Raw genomic sequence first — 26,001 nt, 5'->3', positions numbered from 1 at the left:
TTTGAACATTAGGCTATTTACTTCCTTTTATCACAATAAATAATAGTCATCTTTACATAGTGTCTTTGTACATCTGATTGTTTTCGTATAAGTAATTTTACTTAAACATAAGTATAGTATAAGTAAGTATACGTAAGTATAAGTAAGTAAGTAATTTTACCCTATAAGTAAAATCATAGAGTGAACTTACTACTAAATTTGCTCTCAAAGAAAGTTATATTTATTTATTTCTCTTTTGTTGTTTAGTCGCTAAGTCACGTCTGACTCTTTTTATGACCCCATGGACATATGACATATGGACATATGAGCCCACCAGGTTCCTCTGTTCATGGAATTTTCCAGGCAAGAATATTGGAGTGGGTTGCTGTTTCCTTCTCCAGGGGATCTTCCCAACCCAAAGATCAAACCCAGGTGTCCTGCATTAGCAGGCAGATTTTTTGCCACTGAGCTAGTAGTCTAAGTACCGAGTACAGTACATCTTACTGTAATTTGTTGAGTATTTAATATTACCATTTTTCATCTTTTTAATAGACCAATTTCACTTTCTTTGCATTTTGTTGACATACCAGTTATTTTATTGCCTCTCTGTTACAAATTCACTTTTTGTTGTTGGCTCTGTGAAACTGGACGTGGAAACCATTATTTATTTTCAGGCTAGGCTTTACTGGGGCCCCAGCTGCCGCAGGAGAGAGCATGGAAATACGCTTCCTTTGCAGCCTACACGATATCATGCTTCGCCAGTAGAGGGCGCTGGAGAAGCACTGTAGGAGGAAGCAGGTCTTTGCTGATTCGTAGGGGCTGACATGCCAGGTTCCCGGGAAGCTGACTTTCTTCCTCCGGGGCTCCTCCCAGAATGGTTTCTTCAGCGCTAGTTGCCTGTGGGTGCAGCTTACTTTTAGCATTTGCTCCCGCAACCCCTTCTGTGGCTGTTGATTTGGTTTGCGGTGGCACAGCCTGGAGCCCCTGACAGTCCTGGGCTCGAACGCAGATCATGACTCTCCACACCTTCTCACCTTGGTGCTCGCTCCCAGAGAGTGCTCTGTGGGGCTGACGGCCTAGGAAGCCACTTGCCCCATCTCTGTCCCATGCAGCCTCAAAGATGCCACAGCCCGCGGCATGCATAGAGATGTACTAGGTTCCTGCGGAGACGGTTCCCGCAGCTCACAGTCCCAGCAGCACTGGCGGCAGCGCCCCTGGCTTCATCGGGGTGCCCACCCCTCGGCCTCAGGCTACCTGGGCCCCAGACTCTGTCTCCTGCAGCCCTCCAGACGCTGACACTGTGTGATCTGGCCTTGTGCCCACAGAGAAGCCCCTGCGCTCACTTGCCCACTGGCTACACTCCAGAGGGTTGCTCCTGCTTATCCTATGGCTGAGTCCTGGGAGCAGAGCACGTTTCCTCTATGCCATGGGCTGCAGCCACACCTTCTTCAGTGCATTTCAGCTCCTTCCTCCAAGCTTCTCCTTAGCTGGGTATTCTTCCTCAGACTTCGGTACCCTCTAGAGTTCCCTTTCCATTTTTATAGTTACTCTCTTATTATCACAGTTAAATAGTTCTTTATATGAAATTATACCCCCATTTAAATGACTGTGTGGTTTCTGTTTCCTCATTAGACACAGACTAATACCACAGATCACTATTAAAATACAACTTTTCCCACACACTTAGTAGCTATTTGCATTTTCTCTTCTGCAATTTTACTTTTCAAACCATGTGTCTTACTTGTTATTATTTTTTTTTCCATTTTGTAGACTTTCAAGATATTAAAGATGGATCTTTTGTCATGTTTATGGCAGGTACTTGAGACTACTTTAAATAAGTATACTGAGATTTAACCACTACATTTGCTTTATTTTAGTGAGTTGAGACTTTCTTATTAACTCATAGATAAAAGGATAAAGATGCAAGCCACTATCTTATTTAATAAAGGAGATTTCCTAGGACTGAAAAGTTCATAGCACAGTTTTACTTTTGTCCAGTTTGGGATTTGGTGACACTGGGATGTAATACCTTTGTCTTAAACATGTTTCATATTTTGATAACTGATCTTCCAACTGGGTTTACTACACTCAACTTTATCCTATAGTATGTGTAATACAATCAATTTAATCCAATGCTTATTCAGTTTAGTTCAGTCACTCAGTTGTGTCTGACTCCTTGTGACCCCATGGACTGCAGCATGCCAGGCCTCCCTGTCCATCACCAACTCCTGGAGTTTACTCAAATTCATGTCCATTGAGTCGGTGAGTCCATTGAGTCCCATGCTTATGAGGAATGCAAATAGAAATAGAATGGAAAAAAGCTGCATAAATCTCTGTTTTAATACAGAGTTCATAAGTAAAATCACAGGTGATACTTGTGGCATTCTCAATGCTTTTTCAGACTGGTGAAGTGGACTTGAAGGACCCTGAGCCCTGTCTTGTAGAATGAGTTATTCTGGAGAAAAAGATCAGAGCTCCAGATTTCCTGCCCAACTTCAGATCCCACAGCTTCGCATTATCTTCTGTATTCATTCAGCAACAAATGGTTATCATGGGTCAAGTCTTAGCCTAGCTGATGAAATATCTTAAATCTCTATGATATGTTTGCTTGGAAAAATAAAGAAAATTAGTTCAATTGACTTAAGAAAAATCTTAAGAACACTTTTGAAATTCATCAGTAGAACAGAGGGGGGATAAAAGAAGGGCTCAGGTTGAGAGAATTATGATTTGGATTTCTTAACAGAGTCCATAATGTTTTCTGTCCCAAAGGACAGGTAGCTCTGATGTTATAGATAGCTCGAAGGACTGAAAGAGACTCCTAAGTTTTATGAAAACGCTAGAGTTTAAGGAACTGTGAAATACCATCACCATCAGATTTCTTGGTGGGATAATAATGTGCTGATATTTTATTTCAAGAGCTGGAAGCTATTACTTCTGAATCATTTCTGAGAGCTAGTTGATGACAGTTCTCTTGACAGTTGAAGTTAAATATGCTTAAGCTACATGCTATCTGAAGATACCACACTGAGTGTTTTACTCTAAAACCTATTTGGAATACATAGTATCCAAACTTATTTTATTTTACTGAAACTAAATTCAAGTTTCTTTCAGTCCAACTGTGAATCCTACCTAACCTCTTCACTTCAGAGACATGCCTTACATTCAATTTCCTATAGATTCAAGTTCACATAGTTTTTTTTTAAATGCAAGTATAGAATTTATGCACTGAAATAGTACTGAAACCTTCTAATTTTGTTGAAGTGTCTTAGCAATAGTGACCTGTACTGCTAAACTGTTGTCTCTGTTTTTATTACCCGTTTATTTCGAAGATATTTCAATATGATTGCCTTTTCTGCACTGAATCTGAAAATAAGGAAAAAAGAGTATTAACCATTGGACACATTTTGTGCATTAAACCTACTAAAGAACCAAGCACCCAGTGTGCAAGCTCTTGACTTACTTTGCTATTGTTCTTTGAATCTCTCTTTTCTCTTCTTCATTTAATCTTTGAAGGATGGATTCCAGGAGAGAAAAATGAAAGTTAATATACTGAGCCACCTGAAAGAAAAAACAAAAAGATAAGAGCGTTTGTGTGAGAGGTACTGGGTCAGGAGAGCTCAAAGACAGATTCAGGGCAATGGCATCCATACATCACTGCTAATTTCTTCTGCATCTTTATCCATGAGGAAAATGCGAGCATTCGTTTTGGACGGTCCCTGTAGGAGTCTATGCAGCAGCGGAATGTCTGTCTTATTTAGCCGTTTCTGCTCTGCAAATGAAAATAAGAATCAACTATAGTCAGGAGGCCATCCTAGAGAAAAAAAGGAACATAATTTGTCCATTCATTTTGCTTCTTCTACTTACTTTGTAAAACCTATAAAGAACAGGAGTTGTTTTACTCACTCAAAAAAGCAAGTTGAAATTAAAAACTTTAAATGAATTAAAAATAGACTGTTTCTTGCTGTCCTTTGGGATTTGACTTTCTATCTGAGAATTCTAACCTTGCCTTTGGTTTGGATGTTCAGACAAATCTGCCATCCCATTTATGCCTTTGCAAAAACTAAAAACATTCATTTAATAAATATTTATTGATCTTTCCTAGTTCCATTAATGTAATTTTATCCTTCTAGCAGCTCAGATCCAAAACTTTGTAATTATCTTCAACTCTCCATTTCCTGCTCATGCCACATCCAATCTTTGGATTTTCTTTAAAAATATATTCTGAATAGTTATTTATATTAGGATTATTTTTTTTATTATTTCATACATCTATGGGCTTCATCCATTCAGCCATAATAATGACAAGAGAAAGAAAATAACTTCCAATTTGGTATATTCCCAGAACTTCAAATTTCCAAAAGTTATAAACACTTCTACCACAAAATATTTCTAATTTTTTGCCTAAGTAGTCTCACATCTGTGACTTCATTTTTATCAGAATGAAGCATGAACAGGACACAGTACCTTTATAATCATTTTCTTTCCTCCTTCCTTCCTCAAATAATTTTTGAGTTCTTACTATATACCAGGCCTTGTTCTCTGTGCTGGGAACACTACAGAAGAAAGCAGAGTAAAATCACTTCTCTCATGGCCCTTACACTCATGGAGAGGATGGTGATAAGAAAGATACAGCAATAAAACCTATCATATATAGTGATAAGTATTCAGGGGGGAAATTACTCAAGGAAGGGGGTAGAAAGTGTGCATGTGTGCAAATATGTTTATGCAAGGGAAAAGTTTTAAATTATTGATAGAATGGCTGAGGAAGGCCTCACTGAAGATGCAATATTTGAGCAAAGACCTGAAGGAGATGAGACAGGAATCGTGAAGCTATTTAGGGGAAGTGTGTGTCAAAAGATAAATAAGTAAATTGAGCGCCCATGAAGTCAGTGCATGCCTAAAGATGTCGAAGAACAGCTAGGGAACAAGGTGGCCAGTATGGAGATGAGGAGAGGGCTGTTAAATGATGAAGAGAAGGGGTAATGGGACCAGCACAAAGATTCTGACTTTACTGTGAGAAGGGAGACCACTGGAAGGTCTGAGAAGAGGTGTGACACAGTCTGATTTACATGGTTAAAGAGTTGTCTGCTCTGGTTGAAATAGACTGATGGGAAAAAGGTAGACCAATTAGTCCCCTCTCTGCTATCACGTGTTTCTTTGGGCTTTTAAAAGTTCCAAGGGTCAGAACTGTTCTCATCCCCTGGACTGGACTTCTCCGGGAAAAAAGTACAAGACAGGGTCCAGAACTTAGAAGCCCAGCTTCCCCACAACTGGTGATATGATTCATTACCATGTCCACAGAGTCAGTGTTTGCTGCTTTAATTCCTCTGTGACTTCTGAAGCAATGGGGAACCTTGATAATTCAGCTCTTCTTATTTGCCCACCAGAACCCTCCTTTTTAAAAAGTTAATTAATTTATTTTAATTGAAGGCAGTATTTTAGTGGTTTTTGCCATTCATGGACATGAATCAGCCCGGGTGTACATGTGTCCCCATCCCGACCGCCCCCCCTCCTCCCTCCCCATCCCATCCCTCTGGGTCTTCTCAGTGCACTGGCCCTGAGTGCCTTATTTCATGCATCAGACTTGGACTGGTCATCTGTTTCACATATGGCAATATGCATGTTTCAATGCTATTCTCTCAAGTCATCCCACCCTCTCCTTCTCCCAGAGTCCAAAAGTCTGTTCTTTATATCTGTGTCTCCTTTGTTGTCTTGCATATAGGGTCATCATTACCATCTTTTAAAATTCCATATATATGTGTTAATATATTGTATTAGTGTTTTTATTTCTGACTTACTTCATTCTGGATAATAGACTCCAGGTTCATCCACCTCATTAGAACCGATTCAAATGCATTCTTTCTAACAGCTGAGTAATATTCCATGGTGTATATGTACCACAACTATCTTATCCATTCATCTGCTGATGAACATCTAGGTTGCTTCCATGTCCTGGCTACTGTAAATAGTGCTGCGATGAATATTAGGGTACACACTTCTCTTTCAAGTCTGGCATCTTCACTGTGTATGCCCAGCAGTGGGATTGCTGGGTTGTGTGGCAGAACGCTCTTTTGAACTTTACATCTTAAGTTAGCTTGGGTTTGCATCCTCAATTTGTTTTATGCTTGATAATATAAAGCAATGTTTCTTACTTCATGGTCACCTGGGATAATTATCAGAAATATGTATTCCCAGACTGTCCTTAGATCTGGAGGGGCTTGAGAATTTGTATTTTTAAATGAACTCTCCAGGTCATTCTGAAGTGTGCCACAATTTGAGAAACACTGTTATAGATCATGGGCTTAATGGATAAAAGGTTTTAAAAATACACTAATCTATTTTCCACATTACTAGCCAAACAGGCACTCTCTGCTCCATTCTTTTCCCTAAAAAGGTCTTAGTTATGATTACCTTCAGTTCTGAATTTCATGTATAAGAAATGTGATTTTCACGGGTAAAATGTAAAGAACTATAGTTTTATAGTAAAAATAGCCTTCTTTTTTCCGATTTTAAAATAACACACATGTTGTGAGAGGGGAAAGGAGGTTATGTAGGTCAAAGGGTACAAATTTTCAGTTATTAGAGGAACAAATTCCGAGGATCTAATGTACACTTGAAAGTTGCTGAGAGTAGATCTTAAGCATTCTTAGTCCAAGAAAAAAAAAAGTCAACTCTGTGAGCTCATAGATATGTTGATTATCGTGATCATGGCAATCAGTCCAGTGTACATGTATGTCAAATCATGTTGTACACTTTAAATATATTCAATTATATTTGTCAATCATCCCAATTATTTATCAATAAAGTTAAAAACCCTTATACATTGTTGGGTTATGTAATTGTAATTATGAGGAAAAGCACAAAGCAGAAAGTGAAAATTCCCCAGAACCCCAGAACTTTGAGATAAGCAGCGTTTCACTTTGAGAGGACACTCTTCCATATGTCTCTTTAGGTACACACACAGACAATACACAAGAGGGGTCATATCACACTTGCTATTTTTATTGTACACATATTTTAAAATCAAAGTTTATTTTTGCTTTTTTTCTTTTATGCTTTTTCTCCCTTCCATTATCTTTTCTGTATCTCCAATCCCCTAACCAAGCAATCAATATTAATGGCTTAGTATTTATCTTTCCATACCTTTCTCCCTAATCATATACTCATATAAACCACATATTTAAATAGGGACTTATACTTCTTTTTAAAAAATGAAATCATACTCTATACTTTTATAGGCATGTTGCATATTTAATAAATATGTATTGTAGAGTTCCCTCCATCCAACTAGTACAGATCTAACTCATTTCATTTAATAGCTGCATATTAATCATGTATTAAATCATTCTTCTATGATGGGTAACTTTGCCTTTAGCTTTCTATCATTATAAACAACCTTGCATATAAATCTGTAGGTAATAGCTCTTTGATTTTTGTGAAACAGATTCTCACCAGTGGATTTGCTGGGCTAAGGAATATGTATATTGTAGATTTTTAATAAATATTGTCAAAATGAGTTCCAAGAAAGCAGGAGTCAGATCTTCTCCAGAACTGCATGAACATTCTCTTTTACTCTTATCCATGCCAGCCAGTAGGTAGAAACAGATAAAAGATAATATGGCATTGTGGGTTGAATATGCATGTCCTTGACCTTCGCATTTCCTTTAATACGTGCATTCCCTTAAGTTTTAGACTTTCCTAAAAATATTTACAGGTTATTTTGTTATTCTCTGAACTGCTTTATCATACTTCTTTTTATTTTTATTGGATTGGTTGCCTTTTCATTATCACTTTGCAAGAACTTTTTGATACTGTAGGTATTAATCTTTCATCTGATAGTCTTCATAATCTTTTATTTGTATCTTTTACATTTTATACAGTCCAGTATTTTTATCTTGTAGTTTTCTCCTAAACAACCAGAATGAACACACACACACACACTCAGAACTTTCAAAAATGTATATATATATATATTTCTTATATTTAAGCTTTCAATTTATAAAACTAATTTTGTATATGTTTGGATATCCAATTTCCACTTTCTTATAGTTGTTCTGGATCAAAATGTATTATTTTATTTATTCAATTTCTGACTCAAGCAATCGGACACTTAAATTACAACATGAGCCATTTCTATAATTTAACTTCAAATTTTTTCAGTTTTAATGATGGCCATTCTGGCTGGTGTGAGGTGATATCTCCTTGTAGTTTTGATTTGCATTTGTTTAATAATTAACGATGTTGAACATCTTTTCATGTGCCTGTTGGTTGTCTGTATGTCTTCTTTGGAGGAATGTCTGTTTAGGTCCTCGGCCCACTTTTTGAGTGGGCTGTTTGTTTCGATGCTGTTAAGTATCATGAACTGTTTGTAATTTTTGGAGGCTAATTCCATTTCATTCACATCATTTGCAAACATTTTTTCCCAGTCAGTGGGCTATAGTTTTGTTTTGTTTATTGCTTCCTTTGCTGTGAAAAAGCTTTTGAGTTTCAGTAGGTCCCATTTTTTATTTTTCTTTTTATTTCCAATGTTCCAGGAGACAGATTGAAAAAAGTTTTGTTGCGATTTATGTCAGAGAGTGTTCTGCCTACGTTTTCCTCTAGGAGTTTTATAGTATGCAATCTTACATTTAGGTCTTAAATCCATCTTGAGCTTATTTTTGTATATGGAGTTAAAGAATGATCTGACTTTTTTTCTTTTTTTTACATCTAACTATCCCATTTTCCCAGCACCATTTGTTGAAGACACTGTCTCCAACATTGTGTAGTTGCCTCCTTTGTCATAGATTAATTGACGATAGGTGGAAGGGTTTATTTCTGGGTTTTCTATTTTAAGGCTTTCAAAAGTTTCATTTCAATATTGCCTTAGGGTTTCTCTAATCCATCTTTTACTCTTTGCTCCTCGAGCCCCACACATACTCTCTCTGCAAGGTCCTGATGCTAACTTTTACCCCCACCACATGGTTCTGCACATTCTTCTCTACTGAGGAAGAGGGAACTCTCCCACAATGTGTCAGACACTCTGCTAAGAGGTAACGATGAGACATGGAGTAATGGTATGCAATGATGACTCTAGTAAAAGCGAGAATGATAAGGGAAAGTGAAAAAGAAAGGAATACAAAGATCAACAACCGAAATGCCTACAATTCCTGGGAATCTTCCACCTGTTCTCCAGGGCTCTTTGATCACCATTCAGATAGTTTAATGCCTGGCCAACAAGCAAAGTCTTCTGTGTTATAAGCACTTCTAGGATCCCTTATTCTTAGGTTGTCTTCCTGCGAAACTGTGGAGAATGAATAATCTAAAACACTCCACCTCTCTTCTTTCTCCCTTCCCTCTTTCCCTTTCTTCCACAGAAAGAGGTAAACTGCTTTTCTGCCTTATTAATGGGCAGAAACCAACAACACATCGCAGTCATGTAAGAATAACCAAGTTTTCTTACCTCCTGTTGCAAAAATAAGGTAAAGTGCAAAATCCTGGGCACTATTTTCAATCTGTCAATGGAAAAGAATGAATAGACATGAATTCTTTGTTAGTGTTTTCTAAGCCAACCAGACCCAGATTAGGTATCTGTTCCTTCACTTTAATTTTTCACTTTCAGATATAAAATCTTCTCTGCTCCCCGGGGATAAGGTAATTTCTCAGTGCAGTTACTAAAAGATGTTATATAGCTGTTTTTTGGTATCTGTTGTGGATACCAAAATCCATGTATACTCTAGTCCCTCTGTTGACCTTTTGTACTCTTGGATCTGCATTCCTGGATTCAACCAACCATGTACTGTAAACAGTAATATATGCATTGAAAAAAAATCCATGTGTATGAATATGTATGGCTGAGTCCCTTTGCTCTTTACCTGAAACTATAACAACATTGTTAATTGGCTATATCCCAATACAAAATAAAAAGTTAACAAAAAAAAATCCATATTTAAATAGACCCATGGGATTCAAACAGGTGTTTTTCAAGGGTCAACTATACATAGGAAAGAATTTTTTGGAACTGAATATTTAATTTAGATATACATGTTTATGTGTCTTTTTCAGAAAAATCCATTTATGTGTTTACAATTAAATTATACACAAGATATTTATAGTTCAGTTCACTGATAAAGATTACCTTAAATTTTTGGAGAATTTGCTTTATTACTTCTTCAGTTCTCATATTACTATTTACTCTGACCTTAGTTTCTGATCCAAAAGCTGGAGTGAAAATTGATGTCTAGAAGAAAAAAAAAAGATTGTTGTAATTTCAAGGACATATATGACAAACTAACAAGAGTCTGTCTCTTAAATCTGGCCTTTGCACAAAAAAATCCAAGATCATGAGTCTAAAATTTTGCTTTCTTATTTTTGCTTTCTTTGTTTTGGTTGCTGAGTACTATGTATGGCTTTAAGCAGCTTTATATTGTTTCTAGAGTAAGTCAGGTAAAACATCGTTTGAGAATGCTTGAAATATTTTCATTCGATAATCATACCATTCTTTACTGTAATTTAAGGTTTCAAAATTCCCTCCTGTTAGAGAGTAATTGTTCTAAATTGTTTTCATTTGAACCATATGAAATCATTCCTTTCCAGTTGGTCATAAACAGTCCAATGCTGGCAATTTCATGAGATTCAGCTTATATCTCAGCTGAGGATTTGGGTAAAAGTCCTGCTAATTGAATATTTAGAACAATGTTTCCCACAAGTTGCTTTAATCAATAGTCGGCCCTTTAGATGAAATTTGGTAAACAGCTGCCATGATCCAATTAGTCTGACACATCCCTCTTGGTAATTAGTAATGCACCATAAAAATTATAAGAAACATATAACCATAAGTTTTTTACTCATAATTTTATTCCTATTTTAAAATAAAATCCTGAGATGAAAAAATTAAATGGAAAATTCCAGAAATAATTCACACATTTTAAATTGTATGCCTTTCTTTTTTTTTTTTTTAGTTTTTTTTTCCTTTTTGATATGGATCACTTTTAAAGTCTTTATTGACTTTGCTACAGTATTATTTCTGTTTTATGATTTTTCTATTTTTGCCACAGGCATGTGGGATCTTAGCTCCTTGACTAGGGATCGAACTCACACCCCCTGCATTGGGAGGCAAAGTCTTAAAGGAAAGTCCCTATGTGGCATTCGGAAAATGTGCTGAAAGTGTTAGTTGCTCAGTAGTGTCCAACTCTGCAATTCCATGGACTGTAGCCCACCAGGGTCCTCCGTCCATGTGATTCTCCAGGCAAGAATACTAGAGTGGGTTGCTGTTCCCTCTCTAGGGGATCTTCCTGACCCAGGGATTAAACCCAGATCTCCTGCATTTCAGGCAGATTCTCTACCATCTGAGCCACCAGGGGAGCCATTCTGAGTAGCATGATAAAATCTTGCACCATCCTACCCCACCCTGCTCAAGATCCCCACCCACTGACAATGTCTGCTTCTGACATCTATCAACTCCATCACAGCCTGATGGTCCAGGATCACCTGAAGCAGATGACCCTCCATCTGATGTACTGTCAGAAGGTCATTAGTCGCCTAATGCTGCATCACAATGCCTACGTCATTTACCTCACTTTATCTTATCACATCATAGGCATTTTATCATCTCCTGCCCTTATAAAGTTGAATACAGCGTTATAAGATATTTTGAGAGGGAGGAAAAGACCACATCCACATAACATTTTTACAGTATATTATTATAATTATTCTACTTTATTGTTAGATATTGTTGTTAATCTCTTATTTTACCTAATTTATAAGCTAAACTTTATCATAGGTAAATATGTATAGGAAAAAACATAGTATATATAGAATTCAGTACTATCCTTGGTTTCAGGCATCCACTGGGGGTCTTGGAAGTATTTCCTTGGGACTATGTATCACAATCTAAGCCTCTAATAAGTGTGTTATTCAATATTGGCATTATCAAGAGCTTTCACGATATAAAAACATATCTTACAACTATTTCAACTTAAATCCCTAGATGCCCATCATTGCGTACCCATTGATAGGGTGCTTTGGGTTTTGGGGTTTCATTTTCTGCTAGTTAATATACTGTAGTGAATGACATTTGTATGAAATATCTTTAGTTTCACTTGATCTCTTTCAATCAACAGCAATGACACTAATGAAAACTGAGTTCTTCCTTTGTGCAGACACTATGCTAAGTGCTAAATTCACCTCAATCCACTTAATCCCATGAACAGCCTTATAAAGAAGGAAGGATGAAAGCTAGGAAGATTGAGATTTTTTATTTGCTCAGCAAGAATTTGCAATCAAGTCATCAAACTGCAAAGACCAAGAATTTTAATTATGATGCTGTGCTGCCAACCTAGTGCCAATTGCATTCTTAGTACTGCAGACCAATCTGGAAGCTGCTCGTTTAGAAATACGTGGCTTTCACAGCCTTTCTTAACACAAACCACCCTACATGTGCTGATGACATCCAGCGTAATTCTGAAGAGAAGAAACCAGGACTATCGGTAGTTGCATATCTGTAGGGGACTGTCAATACTATGTTTTGGCCAGGAAGGAAATTCTTGAGACAGAAAAATGTCTAATTTGAACCAAAAATTCACAAGGGAGATTTCTCCCCACCAGTCTCCAAAGGGACATATGGATATCCTTCCAAGGGAGGAAGAAGGAAAAAGGTAGAAAGCCCTCTAGGGAAAAAGCTTATGATGAATGAATTAATATTTTGTATGAAAGAGCTTAAAATGGTGCCTCACATAGAGTGGTTTTTTTTTTTGTAATAAAGTTTTATTAAAGTATAAAAGAGATTAGAGAAAGCTTCTGACAGAGACATCAGAAGGGGGTAGAAACAGTACCCCCATAGAGTGGTTTTAAAGTATTTATTAAATGAATGGATGAATGATCATTAAAACACATGACATAAAAAATTTGAGTTCTAGGAAAAAAATGATCTATTTCCTACCTTCGGCCAAGTTAAATGTCTTATAAATATTACAGAAAGGCACATATAAGTTCAACACATATTAAGTGAAAAAATCAGAATATAAATTACATAAACTTTAATTGCACTTGTGTAAAAAGTGATATGTATATATGTGTAAGACCTAGAATTAGAAATTTAACTGATCAGAATAAACAGGGTTATAGTTGACTTAATCCTTTTATTTCAGATTTAATGTTTGAATATACTTTAAACCATATCTTTTGTAGCACTTACATGATTCTAATGACATTTATGGATGTATTGGTTTCTTTGTCCAAGCGCTAAGCTCCATGCTGACAAAGGCACCAGCTGAGCCATCTGTATATTTCCAGTGTGAATCATGGGGTCTGCCACTTAGGGTTCACCAATCATGCTGGTTAAGAACTTGGGTTCTGGCATCAGACAAAGCTGGATTTGAGTTCAGAGTTGGTACTTAAAAGCAGTGTGACCTGTGATAAATTGTGTAACCTCTGTGAATTTCTGTGAATCTGAGGTGATCAAAGCAGTCAATCAATCCTGAAATCACCCTGAATATTCATTGGAAGGGCTGATGTTGAAGCTCCAACACTTTGCCCACCTGATGCGAAGAACTGACTCATTGGAAAAGACCTTGATGCTGGGAAAGATTGCAGGCAGGAGGAGAAGGGGACAACAGAGGATGAGATGGTTGGATGGCATCACTGACTCAATGGACACGAATTTGAGCAAAGTGTGGGAGATGGTGAGGGACAGGGAAACCTGGCGTGCTGCAGTCCAGGGGGTCACAAAGAGTTGGACATGACTGGGTGATTGAACAGCAGCTGTGAGCCTCAGTTAACTCACATGTAAAATAGGGAAAATAATAGTATCTGCTTCATATGATTATGTTTTAGTGAGTAATGAGATAATCCAGCAAAACAATTTCATGCCAAATAAACAGAGAGTACCCAGTAAAAATAGCAGTAGTATATCTGATAGTATTATAAGTTTGAATTGTAAATTCAATACAGTGATATTGTTAGCACAATAGACAGCATTCTTTTAAATGACATTAATGGAATTGTAACTCACTTCATGGTTATAAAAGTGTCCATTAATAGAGGCCCTATGCTTCTGTCTGTCTTTTCTGTCCATCATCGGAGGCTTCATCCTTTTCCTCACCAGGGTTGCTTCACTCATAGTTCTGTAGAGGAATGGGGATTCAGGCTCTTTGTTTGCATGAGGCTTCAGAGTGCTACTGTGATAAGATAAATAGTCTGGGAAGAATAAAGGTTATAAACCCATATAATTTAGCTGCTCATCTCATTGCATCATGGATGGATTAGTATTAATAAGTAATTATGTGGCTAAGTAATGGACTAAAACTCTTTTAAACAGAAAATAGCAATGATCTTGTTTAAGAATACGGCCATCTGGTGACACTTGTGTTCCATTTTACCTTGGAGTTTTAATTTAATTGTAGTTAGAGTATAAGCAAGTGATGTTTCATCTTTCTCTAGCACTGGTGCTAAATGCAAATAGATTTTTATTGTATCTTTGGTGGCAAGATATTGGGATTCCCCTGTGTTGAAATGAGTGTTGTCAATGGATTAATTATTAATATAAGGACCATCAAATAAAAGATGCCAAAAGGCCATAAGACAAAAATAAGGGAGTCCTGGAAGGAGAATCATGTTTGTTATAGGATATGAGTTGTTAAAGGACAGTAGAGGGGATGAATTGAGAATGCTTTGAAAAAAATTAGTTACACATTGGAAGTTGCTGGTAGCTTCATGAAGATAATGCCAGCATGATACCCTTGTTCAATCTGAAATCAGCCTGCTAATATCACCATTCCAGAAATGTGAACCCCACTCCAGCCTCAGTCATCAGCTCCTCCTTGGATCTCTATATACCATATAAAAATGAAAATCCATGTAAAATACAAGATATCATGCCTGTCTCAGTAAATGACAGAAAATTAACAGTATTTTATCATCATTGTTATGATTACTGATGTCACAGTTCATAGGAGCTGGCATTTTCCATTGGTTTGTCAAATTTGATATGAACTCACTTGATGTTTAAGTAGATTTCTCTCTCTTTTTTTAAACTTGTTATTTTATGTTGGAATATAGCCAATTAACAATGTTGTGATAGTTTCAGGTACATAGCAGAGCAACTCAGCCATATAAATGCTTAAAACAACCCTATCAAATATAGGAAACCCAGCATATCTGCCTCTGAGAAGCCATGTCATATTAAGTATTAACTAAAATGTTTAGCTTCTCAAAAGATGTAGAATTCAACCTGAAGGGTTTGGTCTTAACATAAACAACTACTGAGTGTTATAAATGATCCTAATCCTTGGGGGGAAATATTGAACAATTTTATGTATGAAAAGCTTTATTCAAACCATTAGTTCTCTCTAATCTAATAAAGCTAAGTAACTGAATACAATTAAAAAAATGCTTTTATATAACAAAGTAAGGTTCTTAAACATTATATGAGCACTGTAGTGACTTAAGTTGGTATGCTCCTAAGATACATTTTTAAAATATAAAATAAGAGTTTAATAAGTAATGGTATATAAAATGTTATATTTCAGAGAAACATTTAGGATTCATGCATTATAGTATTGAAAAAAGTCTCCTCATTAATAAGAGTTTGATACTGACCTTCCTGGGAACCTGTTCCTCCAGACACTGGAATCTGATCCCTGTCCAAGTCACTAATGCGATAAAGATCATCAAATTCTCCCCAGCGTGTCATTCCCCTGAAAAGTAATAAATTGTGTAAGTGATATCAATTCTATTTATCAAAGGGCCTATGATGGTTTCCAGATTTACAGTATTAATATAGTACCATGGGCCTCTGTGGGTAGACATACCAGCCTAAATTATGACAACTTTTATATTAGTAAAATTATATCTACACCAGAGTAGTCAACATGCATTTTAATTAACTCTTGTACTGATTTTTAGCATGTGTTTCAGTACGTTAGTTACATACTGAAACAAAAATTTATATAGATTCTGTAAAATGTACAGAATGTGTAGAAACCAACAAAATCCATTCTTATACAGATACCTCACTATGCTTTTCAGTCAGTTTAGATACAAAAGTGTTTATTCTAACTTGCATTGAGCTCCTATTGTATTCAAAGCATTTTAAGGTAAAGTGATTCCAGTATAATAAGATATAAAACCTATCTTTTAAGATCCTTGAGCACTACAAAGAATGCAATTTATAAAGCAGGAAAATCTCTGGGAAAGATTCCTTTTCTGGGACATCATGTTTTATAAAGTGTACTATTAATTTTCAATGCATTCTAATGCCCAGAATAAATAAAACTGGGCAACTACTTATCTTTACCAGTTGGACCAAGGCTCACTTTTTATTTTCTTTCTGATTTTAATTAAGTTGCTTATTTTCTCTGTGTATTAATGTTCTCACCTGTAAAATGGGGATGAACATAGAGTGAGGTGGGATAGGATTGTTGAGAAGGATTAAATGAGTTAATTTATGTAAAATCCTTGAAAAAGTACCCAACACACAGTAAGCTCTCAATATGTGTTAAAAAAACAACCGTGGTCATCTTCTTCTTCATTGTCATCCTCATCACAGTCCCCATCATCTATATCTATTTCATGATGGATCTGCAGCCATTAGGGATCCAAGGTATTCCTAGACCTCTCTAGGTTAATAGATAACTATCATATCTGGGACTAGTCTTAGCTCTTACTAAGAGTCTCTTCCAATGTCTGTTTTCCTTATGGCCAAAAAATATTCACCCGTAGGGAGTTCGTGACATTAATTCTACCCAAACGTCACTGGTAGCAACAACACCACAAAGTGCTTATTCATACAAATGGTGGTAAATACGAATAAACATGATCCTTTTCTTCTTTGACCCTTGAATTCCTTTGAAGTCTTTTTACAACTTCTATATCATTTGAGTCTCACAATAATAGCCTTGTGATATAGATAAGATAATCCTAATAAACAGGTTTATTAATTTTCCATTAAGCTCTACCATCCAGGATATAACCAGTCAAAACAAATGTCCCAGAAGTCCAACAACTTTACTTAGTAACTTTAACTCAAAGGAGAACAATTCCGGCCCTGACTCAGACCCTAGTTATTCTTCCTTTTACTTTTTAAAAACTGAAGTATAGTTGATTTACTATACTTGTTTTAAGTGTACAGCAAAGTGGTTAAGATATATGTATGCATATGTATATATATTTCTTTCTCAGATTCTTTTCCATTATAGGTTGTTAGATGATATGAATATGCTATATGGGAGCATATGTGCTATATGGTAGGTCCTTGTTTATCTATTTTATATACAATAGTGTGTATCTGTTAATCCCAAACTCCTAATTTATCCCTCCCTGCACTATTCCATTTGGTAGCCATAAGTCTGTTTCTGTTCTGTGAATAAGTTCACTTGCATCATTTTTAAGATTCCACATGTAAATGATATTTGTGATATTTGCCTTTGACTTCATGCAGTGTTATATTCTTCAAGTCCATCCATGTTCCTGTAAGTGAAATTATTTCATTCTTTTTATGGCTGAATAATATTCCATTGTATGTATAAATATGCTATATCATCTTTATTCATTCATTCGTCAGTGGACATTTAGGTTGCTTCCAGGTCTTGGCTATTGTAAATAGTGTTGCTCTGAACACTGGGGTGCATGCATCTTTTCAAACTATTGTTTTCATCTTTTCCAGATATATGCTCAGAAGTGGGATTGCATGAGCATATGGAGGCTCTATTTTTAGTTTTTTAAGGAACCTCCATACTGTTCTCCATGGTGGCTGTACCAATCTACATTCCCACCAGCAGTATAGGAGGGTTCCCTTTTCTAGTTATTCTTTTGATAGACAAAATTATCAATGTATACAAGATTAACTTAAAAAGGCAGATGTGATTATCATAGAAACAGTGTTGAAAGTCAAAGTGTTAGTCTCTTGGTTGTGTCTGCCTCTTTGAGACCCTGTGGACAGTAGCCTGCCAGGCTCCTCTGCCCATGGAATTCTCCAGGCGAGAATACTGGAGTAGGTTAATCATGGGAAAAAAAAAGAAAAACAACAGAATAACAGTGAAAATAGAAACTAAAAAGTCAAAGCAACCCAATGCTGTCTCCCATGGGGGAAGACGAGAGAGCCCAAGCATACCAGACCAGTGATGTGCTATAAATTCTTGGTAGTCCCGCCCAACTTGACACCTGTCCTCATCCTCTCTCAGCTCAGTGATGTCACACAAATACAGAGGAACAAACATGGCTTAATATAGCCAGTATTTGGCCCCTTTTCTTCCTTACCATCTTAGCAAAAACAAGCGCCTCCACCCCCAAATTACCACCCCCCAGCCTACCCCTTTCCAGCTCCAGACTATGTAATTGGAAGTGTCTCCACATACAGTTGTGCACTTGACTAAGCTTGAATGCAGTGACCCAAAGTTTTCTAAAGAAAACTGGTGGAAATTTATGTAACATCAAATAGCTTAAGTTGCCCAAGCATGGGCATGTCAGCCTTGTTCTGACCAAGTTTCAGGATAAATACCATTAGCAAATTTAAACTGTGGGGCAGTATTCTAATGAGCTGCAAAATAAAAAGGAGGTCAAAATTTGACATTCAAATTGAAGGTGGTCACTTCTCTACCCACATAGTAAGAAAGGAAAAACATATTGATGTTATTCAAATGGACATCTGTCCAGTTTCTGCTCTTTATGCCATTCTGCCATGACTTGTCCAAAGCATGTCAAAGCAGACTTTGGGAAGACATTGAAAACAGAACGGGAAACTCGTGCCAGCAAACATAACCTCAGCAAGGTTGTTTTTACAAAAAATTTCCAAAACAAAATACTTGGACCAGTTATGAGATATCAAAGTACTGCCCACAGAAGTGTTTCCATAAAGGATCACAAGTGGTCACAGCTCAAACTGATTTGTTTTTAAACTGTTACCACTCCCATTAAGCTGGTTCAGGGTGACTCATTTCAAAGATAATGTAAGCAAAATAGCTTGATTCCCTCCAAAGGTGAGTTGAAAGAAAAGATTATAGCCCTTCCTGCAGCTGAGTACACAACGTCCACATCTTTTGTACCACATCCAACCACTGGAGATATTAAGTCTGTGAACCTGAGAGAACAGAGGTGTAATTCTGCCTGCAGAAGCCCAGTATGAGAAAGGGAGCAATAAAAATTCTTAGGGAGTGAGTAGTGACAGTCCATTTCCTTATACAATTTCACTCAAGGCTCAAAATTTAAATAATACCACCTAAAGGAGGGCAACCAGAGTGGGGGTGTCTAGAACTGAACTGAAACAAAGTATAATACTTTAGGGGCTTCCCAGGTGGCGCTAGTGGTAAAGAACCTGCCTGCAAATGCAAGAGACTTAAGAGACACAGGTTCAATGCCCGGGTCAGGAAGATTCCCTGGAGGAGGGCATGGCAACCCACTTCAGTATTCTTGCCTGGAGAATCCCATGGACAGAGGAGCCTCGTGGGCTATGGTCCATAGGGTCACAAAGAGTTGGACACAACTGAGTGACTTAGCATTCATGCACACATAATACTTTAGGTGGGACTGTATCTCACTAGGGAACAAGAGGTCAAGGAACAGTTATTCCAAATTGTGCTACACCTTCCGGCTAACTGTTCAGCTGGTTCCCACAAAGGCTTCTTGGATAATTAATCACAATTGAATCAATTGAATCTAATCTTGCTCTTTTGTGGGAGAGGAGTGCGGTCATTTTCTGACGATTTTTACTCACCAGGAAAATCTGATATCCTGCAAATATGCACTTCAAATATTCTCCCAATAAGTCTCATTACTGTGGTAAAGAGCAAGCAAAGTTTTCAAGGGTAGTCTATCTCAACTTGAAACAAAGAGAGAGAGATTTTTTTTTTCTGGTCATGCCACACAGCATATGGGATCTTAGTTCCCCAGCCAGGGATTGAACCCATGCCCCCTGCATTGGAAGTGCAGAGTCTTAACCACCAGACTGCCAGGGAAGTCCCTAAAGGAGATAATTTATCTTTGGTTCACAGCATTATTCTGATAAAAAATGAAAAAGGCAAATGGATTTTATGGAAGGCAACTCATGAGAATATTAATTTATAATCTTCCATAGAATATGGAAAGGCATTAATATACCTTGTCTACTTGGGTTCTTGAAACTCATCCTCAAGTTCAGAGTTTCTAGGAATAAGTGTTTTGAATTTTAATTTGGAAAATTAAAAAATATATCTTGGGATACATATTCAAAATCATGAGAGCTTAATGTGATAATTTAGGTAGCTTACTGCATTTCCTTGACATCTCCCCATAATGTCTCATACTAATTAGGTTTTCATGATTTGACTAATTAAAATGCATCGAAAGGAGCTGACTACTCAGAGAACTTTGCAATGAGTCCTTAGGCAATATGAAGAATGATAGCTAATTTTGCCAAATTCATATCTTGTATAGTTTCCTAAAAGTAGGACCCAGGGTAATTTCTACTTTTAAATGATGTTCCTAGTCATTTAGAACCACCAGCCCAGCAATCACTTAGTACCTGAAGGTGAGGGATATAGGATTTCATCAGATTGCCTAAGTCTGTGGTTTCCCTTCTGCCATTTCATAAGTGCTGGACTTTTTGTCCTTTGATCGCTTGGGTGGGACACTAATCAGAAGTGGTAAATGGAGAGAAAGTTCACACAGCAGGGCAGAGGTATTTAACCACCAGGATTCTGAGGGTTTCATTCACTACTATATTTTGAGTCCCGTCTTTGTGCTGGCTCACTGCTGAGCATGGGGATAAGGATGAGTAAGGCATGCTCCTTATCCATGAGGAGCTCATAGACTAGAGGGGTAGGCAGGTATATGAAAATTCAATTAACAGCGTGCTCTGAAAATGACACAGAAAAGTTGTCAGCGCACCTACTACAGACCGAAGGGTCAGAAAAGGCTTTCTGGAGAAAATGTTACTGACCTGAATCTTAAAAGACTGGTGGAAGAGTCTAGCAAGTGGATATCGAGAAGCAGGTAGGCTCCTAAGCAGAGTCAGGGAAGTAAGAAACTACATGATACGTGTAGGCAATTACAGAATGCTCAGAATTACGGGAGCATAACATTGGAGAAAGGTCGGCAAGGTGTGCAACTTGGTGCAACCTCTGCAATAGTGAGACTTCCGTGTTTCTCCAAAGGAAAAGGAGGGCTTCCCTGACAGTGCTATGGGTATCACCTTGGTTATGGCCAAAGGTCAGATTGAGGAAAAGGTCCTCGCTGCTCTCTCCATCCTCTGTCCTGCTGGAACTCCAGCTCATCCAGTTATATTGAAGTGTGGATGAAGAGAAGGATTGATATCTCCAAGAACACATAAAAGAAAGATGCATTAGAAAGCCAACGATTGAAAATGAAGGCAAAAAGGGAGGGAGAGAAGATGAAAACAAGATTTATATGTGTGTTAGTTGGTCAGTCGTATCCAACTCTTTGCGACCCCAAAGACTGTAGCCTGCCAGGCTCCTCTGACATGATATTCTCCAGGCAAGAATACTGGAGTGGGTTGCCATTCCCTTCTCCAGGAGATCTTCCAAACCCAGGGATAGAACTTGGGTCCCCTGTATTGCAGGCAAATTCTTTACTGTCTGAGTTACCAGGGAAGCCTAAACATTGTAAAGGATAATGAAAATATCTATCAACTCTCCTTATGTCTTCACGGTACAGTCACATAAACCTGCGCAGGGAAATGTTCCGTGCATGGATTGTACTTCACCTGTCCTTTGTCCTGACCCTGTTTAACAGGACACAGCAATCAGATGGAACATAAGTCTCCTTTCCAGAAAGCAGGAAAAGCCCTTTGTTCCATGAAAAGGAGAAATTTAAATTTCATCCTCCTTTTTTGCTGATAAGCACAGGGATAATGAAATCTTGCCTGTATCGCTTATCTATTCTAGTGAAAGAATGAAGGCTCCCAGAAGAGAAGAACTGCAGCAGAGAGGTCAAGGGCACAGACTCTGGTGCCCACAGACCTGGGGTCCAGTCCAGCTCTGCTGGATGGTAACTGGGTATCTTGCACAAACCACGTAACCTCTCAGAGCCCTGGTTTCTGAACACCTACTTTCTAGAGTTGCTGGGGGATTAAATAAGATTGGACATAAGCTTTAGAGCTTTCATCTTCAAGAGTGTGCACAAGGAAGATAATTATGAAGATCATTTTCTAAGGAAGTAAAACCATAAAAGCTAGCTCACCTTTTGGAAAAAGCTTCTGGTGACTCCAGCACACCGAAAGAAGGGATTTGTTTCTCATCTTGTATTTTCAGTTGGATAGGCCGTTTTACTCCCCAGAAAATGTCCAACATTCCTTCAACAATTAGGTTACCATCTTCAGTCTAGGGAAGAAGCCGACCATCTCAAACATTGCTTTTGTATTATTTATAGAAGGTGAATGTTTTAACTGAAGGTGTAGAAATTAAGTCTGTAAGACATCCCAACAGCTAAAAAAAATTCCCAGGTGGGATTATTTGGCTTTTAAATTTGTCTACAAAACAATCCTATTTCTGAAACATTCTTTTATTTTTAAAAACAGTGACAACCAGCAAAGTAAGTCTGATGGTAACGACATGCCCACCAGGGGGCACAGTAGGCTAAAATGTTTCCTGAACTCTTGATTCTTCAATTAAGTGGAAGTTTAATTCTCTAATTCTATTTAACTTAAAATTAAAGCAAAATTAAAAGCCGCACTACGGTAGAAATGAGAACAGCATTGATCAGTTTAGCGGTTGTTTTCTGATTTCTGAAGAGGAAAAATTTAGCTCACGTACTTACGCAGAAAAAGTGAAATAATGTATGTAAAAAGGTGTAAAATGCTTAACATGATATTTTTGAAAAAATCAATAGCACTTAATCCCTTTTAAGTTGGAAATATAACAAAAGAAGGAAATTCCATGCAAACAAAGAAAAACTAGTAAACAGGATTGAACACTGACTCATTCTCTGAAGGTAAATATTAATAGCTAAGCACATTCACATAGAATGTGTTTTCTAATCCATTTCTCTCCTGTATATGCAAAAGTCTTTTATTAAAGTAGAGTTATATTATTATAAAAATTTGAAAAATAGAAAGAATATTTCATCTATTCAGTAACTAGTATAACATCCAATAGCTACTTGTTATTATGAAAAATCAATTATTAAAAAACAATAAATGATTCAATTCCTATTTGAATGTGTAGTGAAGCCTCCAGACTGTAGAATCACATAGTCCTATGTTTAAACTGCAGCTCTGCTACTTCCTAGCCGTATGATTTTGGACAAAAAGTTAAACACCTTTAAACCTGGGCTGTTTCTTCTGAAGAATTAAATCATAACAGTCCCTGAACCACAGGGGCTGATATTTAAAGTGCTTAGTAAATGTTGTTGCTTATTATTTCTTTGGCTGATCAACCTACTTTGGAGTCACTCCTGAAACAAGAGTTTTGCTCTTTTTCCCACTTTTGGGTCCACATTTCAGACTATTGTGAGGTCAGGTACTTATCAGTTCTTAATGTGCTATGTGCTATGCTTAGTTGCTCAGTTCTGTCCGACTCCTTGAGACCCCATGGACTGCAGCCCACCAGACTCCTCTGTCCATGGAGATTCTCCAGGCAAGAAGACTGGAGTGGGTTGCTATGCCCTCCTCCAAGGGAATGAACCAGGGATCAAATTCAGGTCTTCCCGAATTGCAGGCAGATTCTTTACCTCTGAGCCACCAGGGAAGCCCCAGTTCTTAATAACCAAACACAATTTGCTCTATGAAATGACAGTACATAATGCAGGGCCTACACGCTAGTTATTGATGTATGACATCTTTCCTTGGCCTAATTATACTTCCATGAGTCCCTTATATCAAAAACTCATAGAATAACTGATCTTCTGAGGTTATCTCATTTTTGCTTTCAAGAAGAAATACTCCAACTATAATCAGACAATGAGGTTTTCTCATATGAGGAATATGAGAATATTTTTTAATTTCAGAAAACATCTCTTTTGAAATTAACTACATAAATTATCCCTGAAGGTTTGGTTACACTTCTGTAGTCTCATTGCCTCAATCGTTAGGCCTTTCCTCATGTAGATCTACACCTATATCCTTGGTGACCTCAATGATCTTTACATGCCATCTTTAAACTGGTAGCTCCCAATTTTAGATCTCCAACCCAAACCTTAACCTTTCCCCTAAACTTCAGTTTTCAAACTTGACATCAAATTTAATATGATCCTAGTTAACTTTTGAAATTTCTCTCCTAAACATTTTCCTTTCCCAGCCTTCCCCATCTTGTTAAATACCACTCCCATTCTTCCACTTGCTCAGGTCAACATTGTTACAGTCACCATTAATCTTGCTTTCATTCTGAACATCTCCAAATTCAATACATTAGCCAGTCTGATTAGCTTGACCTTAAAAATATATCCCCGATATGGCTATGCTCACCATGTGGGCTACCACAATTCCGGTCTATGCCATTGCCACTGTTTGCCAGATTATTGCAATAGTGTCTCTGTGGTCTACCTCGTTCTTCTCTTGTCCCTCTGTGTATTCCTACTAGCTAGAAAGACCCTTTCAAAATGAATCTTTAGATCATATCTCAACACCTCAGGGGCTTCTCACCTCACTTCAAGCACAAGCTGAAGTCTTCATAGTGATCTACAAGACCCCACATGCTCTAGCACCCTCTCCGTCTCAGTTCTTTCTCTAGTTTCCTTATCCTCTACCAGTCCATTCTCACGAGGTCCCTGGAGCACTGGCTTCCCTGCTGTTCCTCAGTTATACCAGCCATGGTCAGGACCTTGATTCAGACTGCTGTCTGTACCCAGAATGCAATTCCCACAGACTTCTGCAAGGTTAGCACCCTGACATCTTCCAGCCTTTGGTCAAATGTTCTTCTTTATCCATCCTCTTAGATTCCTGAGCCCTCTTCCCTGATTTGCTATCCTCCACAGCCTGTTCACCTTCTAATGCACAATTTACTTTTTTGTTTCTTTTCTATCTACTAAAATGTAAGGAGAATGAATGCAGGACATTCTCTCATTTATTCATTGTTGTTTCTAGTTTTTAGAACAGTGTCTGCTGTGTTGTAAACAATAAACAGTCATTGCATTAATTAATCAGAGATTAAGAAAGCTAATATTATTCCATGCACTGCCCCTCTGAACCGTGTCCATCACTACAACTAAATCAGAGACCTGGAAAATTCTGGATTTTAATTTTATTGTCAGCAAGTAAAGATGAAAAGATTAAGTAGTCTGATATTCTCAGTATATACTTTAAATCATGCAGTTTAAAAAATTATGTAAGACACAAGACTTTATAAAAAACAAATGACTTTTGTAAGTTGAGCACCATTTCACAGAACAGAAAAGGCATACCTCAATTCATATGCTTGTCACATCAAAATTCAAAATTTTCCTAAAGGAAGCATGGAAACTATTGAATTACAATCCAAAATAATTTCCTTAAAGTTTTGATCTTTTCCTAAAGTTTGTATTTTTACAGTTATGCATTTTACTGATCTAAGATATAGGACAATATTGAAATAATTTTAAATGAGGCTATTTCGAAAACTTAGGCCCATTTCTTTATAAAAGGATTAGCTACTTCCTGCTTCTGTAGAAAATTACATTTGGGAGGGGAATTGAAATGTCTGATCAAACTAAATCACTTAGGCTCACTAGTAAATGACAAAGAGGCTTATAAATTTCCTTCTGTCCCAAATGCCAAGGATGGCATAAAATCAATGCTATACCATCACATCTGAAGATCTAAACATAGGTAGACAGTTCTAATGTACCCTAGGACCAGGAAGATATTGTAAAAATGTGAAGTGAGTTCTATTAGGATACGAGACTGAGTGGGGAGACCTGTAGAAAATAACGTATTAAAGAAAATCTAAGGTCACTTGGTACAGTAGCCTAACAGTTGCACCCTTAAACATGCTTGCTAGATTCAGGACTTTGCTGAATTATTTGTAAGATAGAGTTCTAGTGGAATTGCTGTTCGAAAGATATTCATACTCTATTTTTAAAGTAGAAAGCAAATATGTCATTAAAGTTACTTTAAATGTTTGCCCGTTCCAAAAAATAATTAGA

The 26,001-nt window shown here is 37.2% G+C and overlaps 1 protein-coding gene across 6 annotated transcripts in view; it reads right to left on the bottom strand.

Annotated features, from left to right (window-relative positions):
• Window positions 1–149: 149 nt before the first annotated feature.
• Window positions 150–26,001, bottom strand: part of RASSF6 (Ras association domain family member 6) — a 64,977-nt gene continuing 39,125 nt past the window's right edge. For 5 of the 6 annotated variants that reach the window (XM_065914088.1, XM_065914085.1, XM_065914086.1 and 2 more), the window contains 8 exons: window positions 22,126–22,265; window positions 15,553–15,650; window positions 13,967–14,151; window positions 10,094–10,195; window positions 9,419–9,470; window positions 3,630–3,748; window positions 3,440–3,537; window positions 150–3,342 (listed from right to left, as the gene is read on the bottom strand). In XM_065914088.1, the coding sequence (XP_065770160.1) occupies window positions 3,267–3,342; window positions 3,440–3,537; window positions 3,630–3,748; window positions 9,419–9,470; window positions 10,094–10,195; window positions 13,967–14,151; window positions 15,553–15,650; window positions 22,126–22,265 (870 nt within the window). In that variant the 3' untranslated portion in view covers window positions 150–3,266. Of the gene's footprint in view, window positions 3,343–3,439; window positions 3,538–3,629; window positions 3,749–8,828; window positions 9,260–9,418; window positions 9,471–10,093; window positions 10,196–13,966; window positions 14,152–15,552; window positions 15,651–22,125; window positions 22,266–26,001 lie in introns of those variants that run through there. The other variant, XM_065914090.1, reaches the window with a different exon arrangement.

Source organism: Muntiacus reevesi, chromosome 22 (genome assembly GCF_963930625.1).
Source record: "Muntiacus reevesi chromosome 22, mMunRee1.1, whole genome shotgun sequence".
Taxonomy (NCBI): domain Eukaryota; kingdom Metazoa; phylum Chordata; class Mammalia; order Artiodactyla; family Cervidae; genus Muntiacus; species Muntiacus reevesi.
This window is presented reverse-complemented; position numbering and strand designations above follow the sequence as displayed.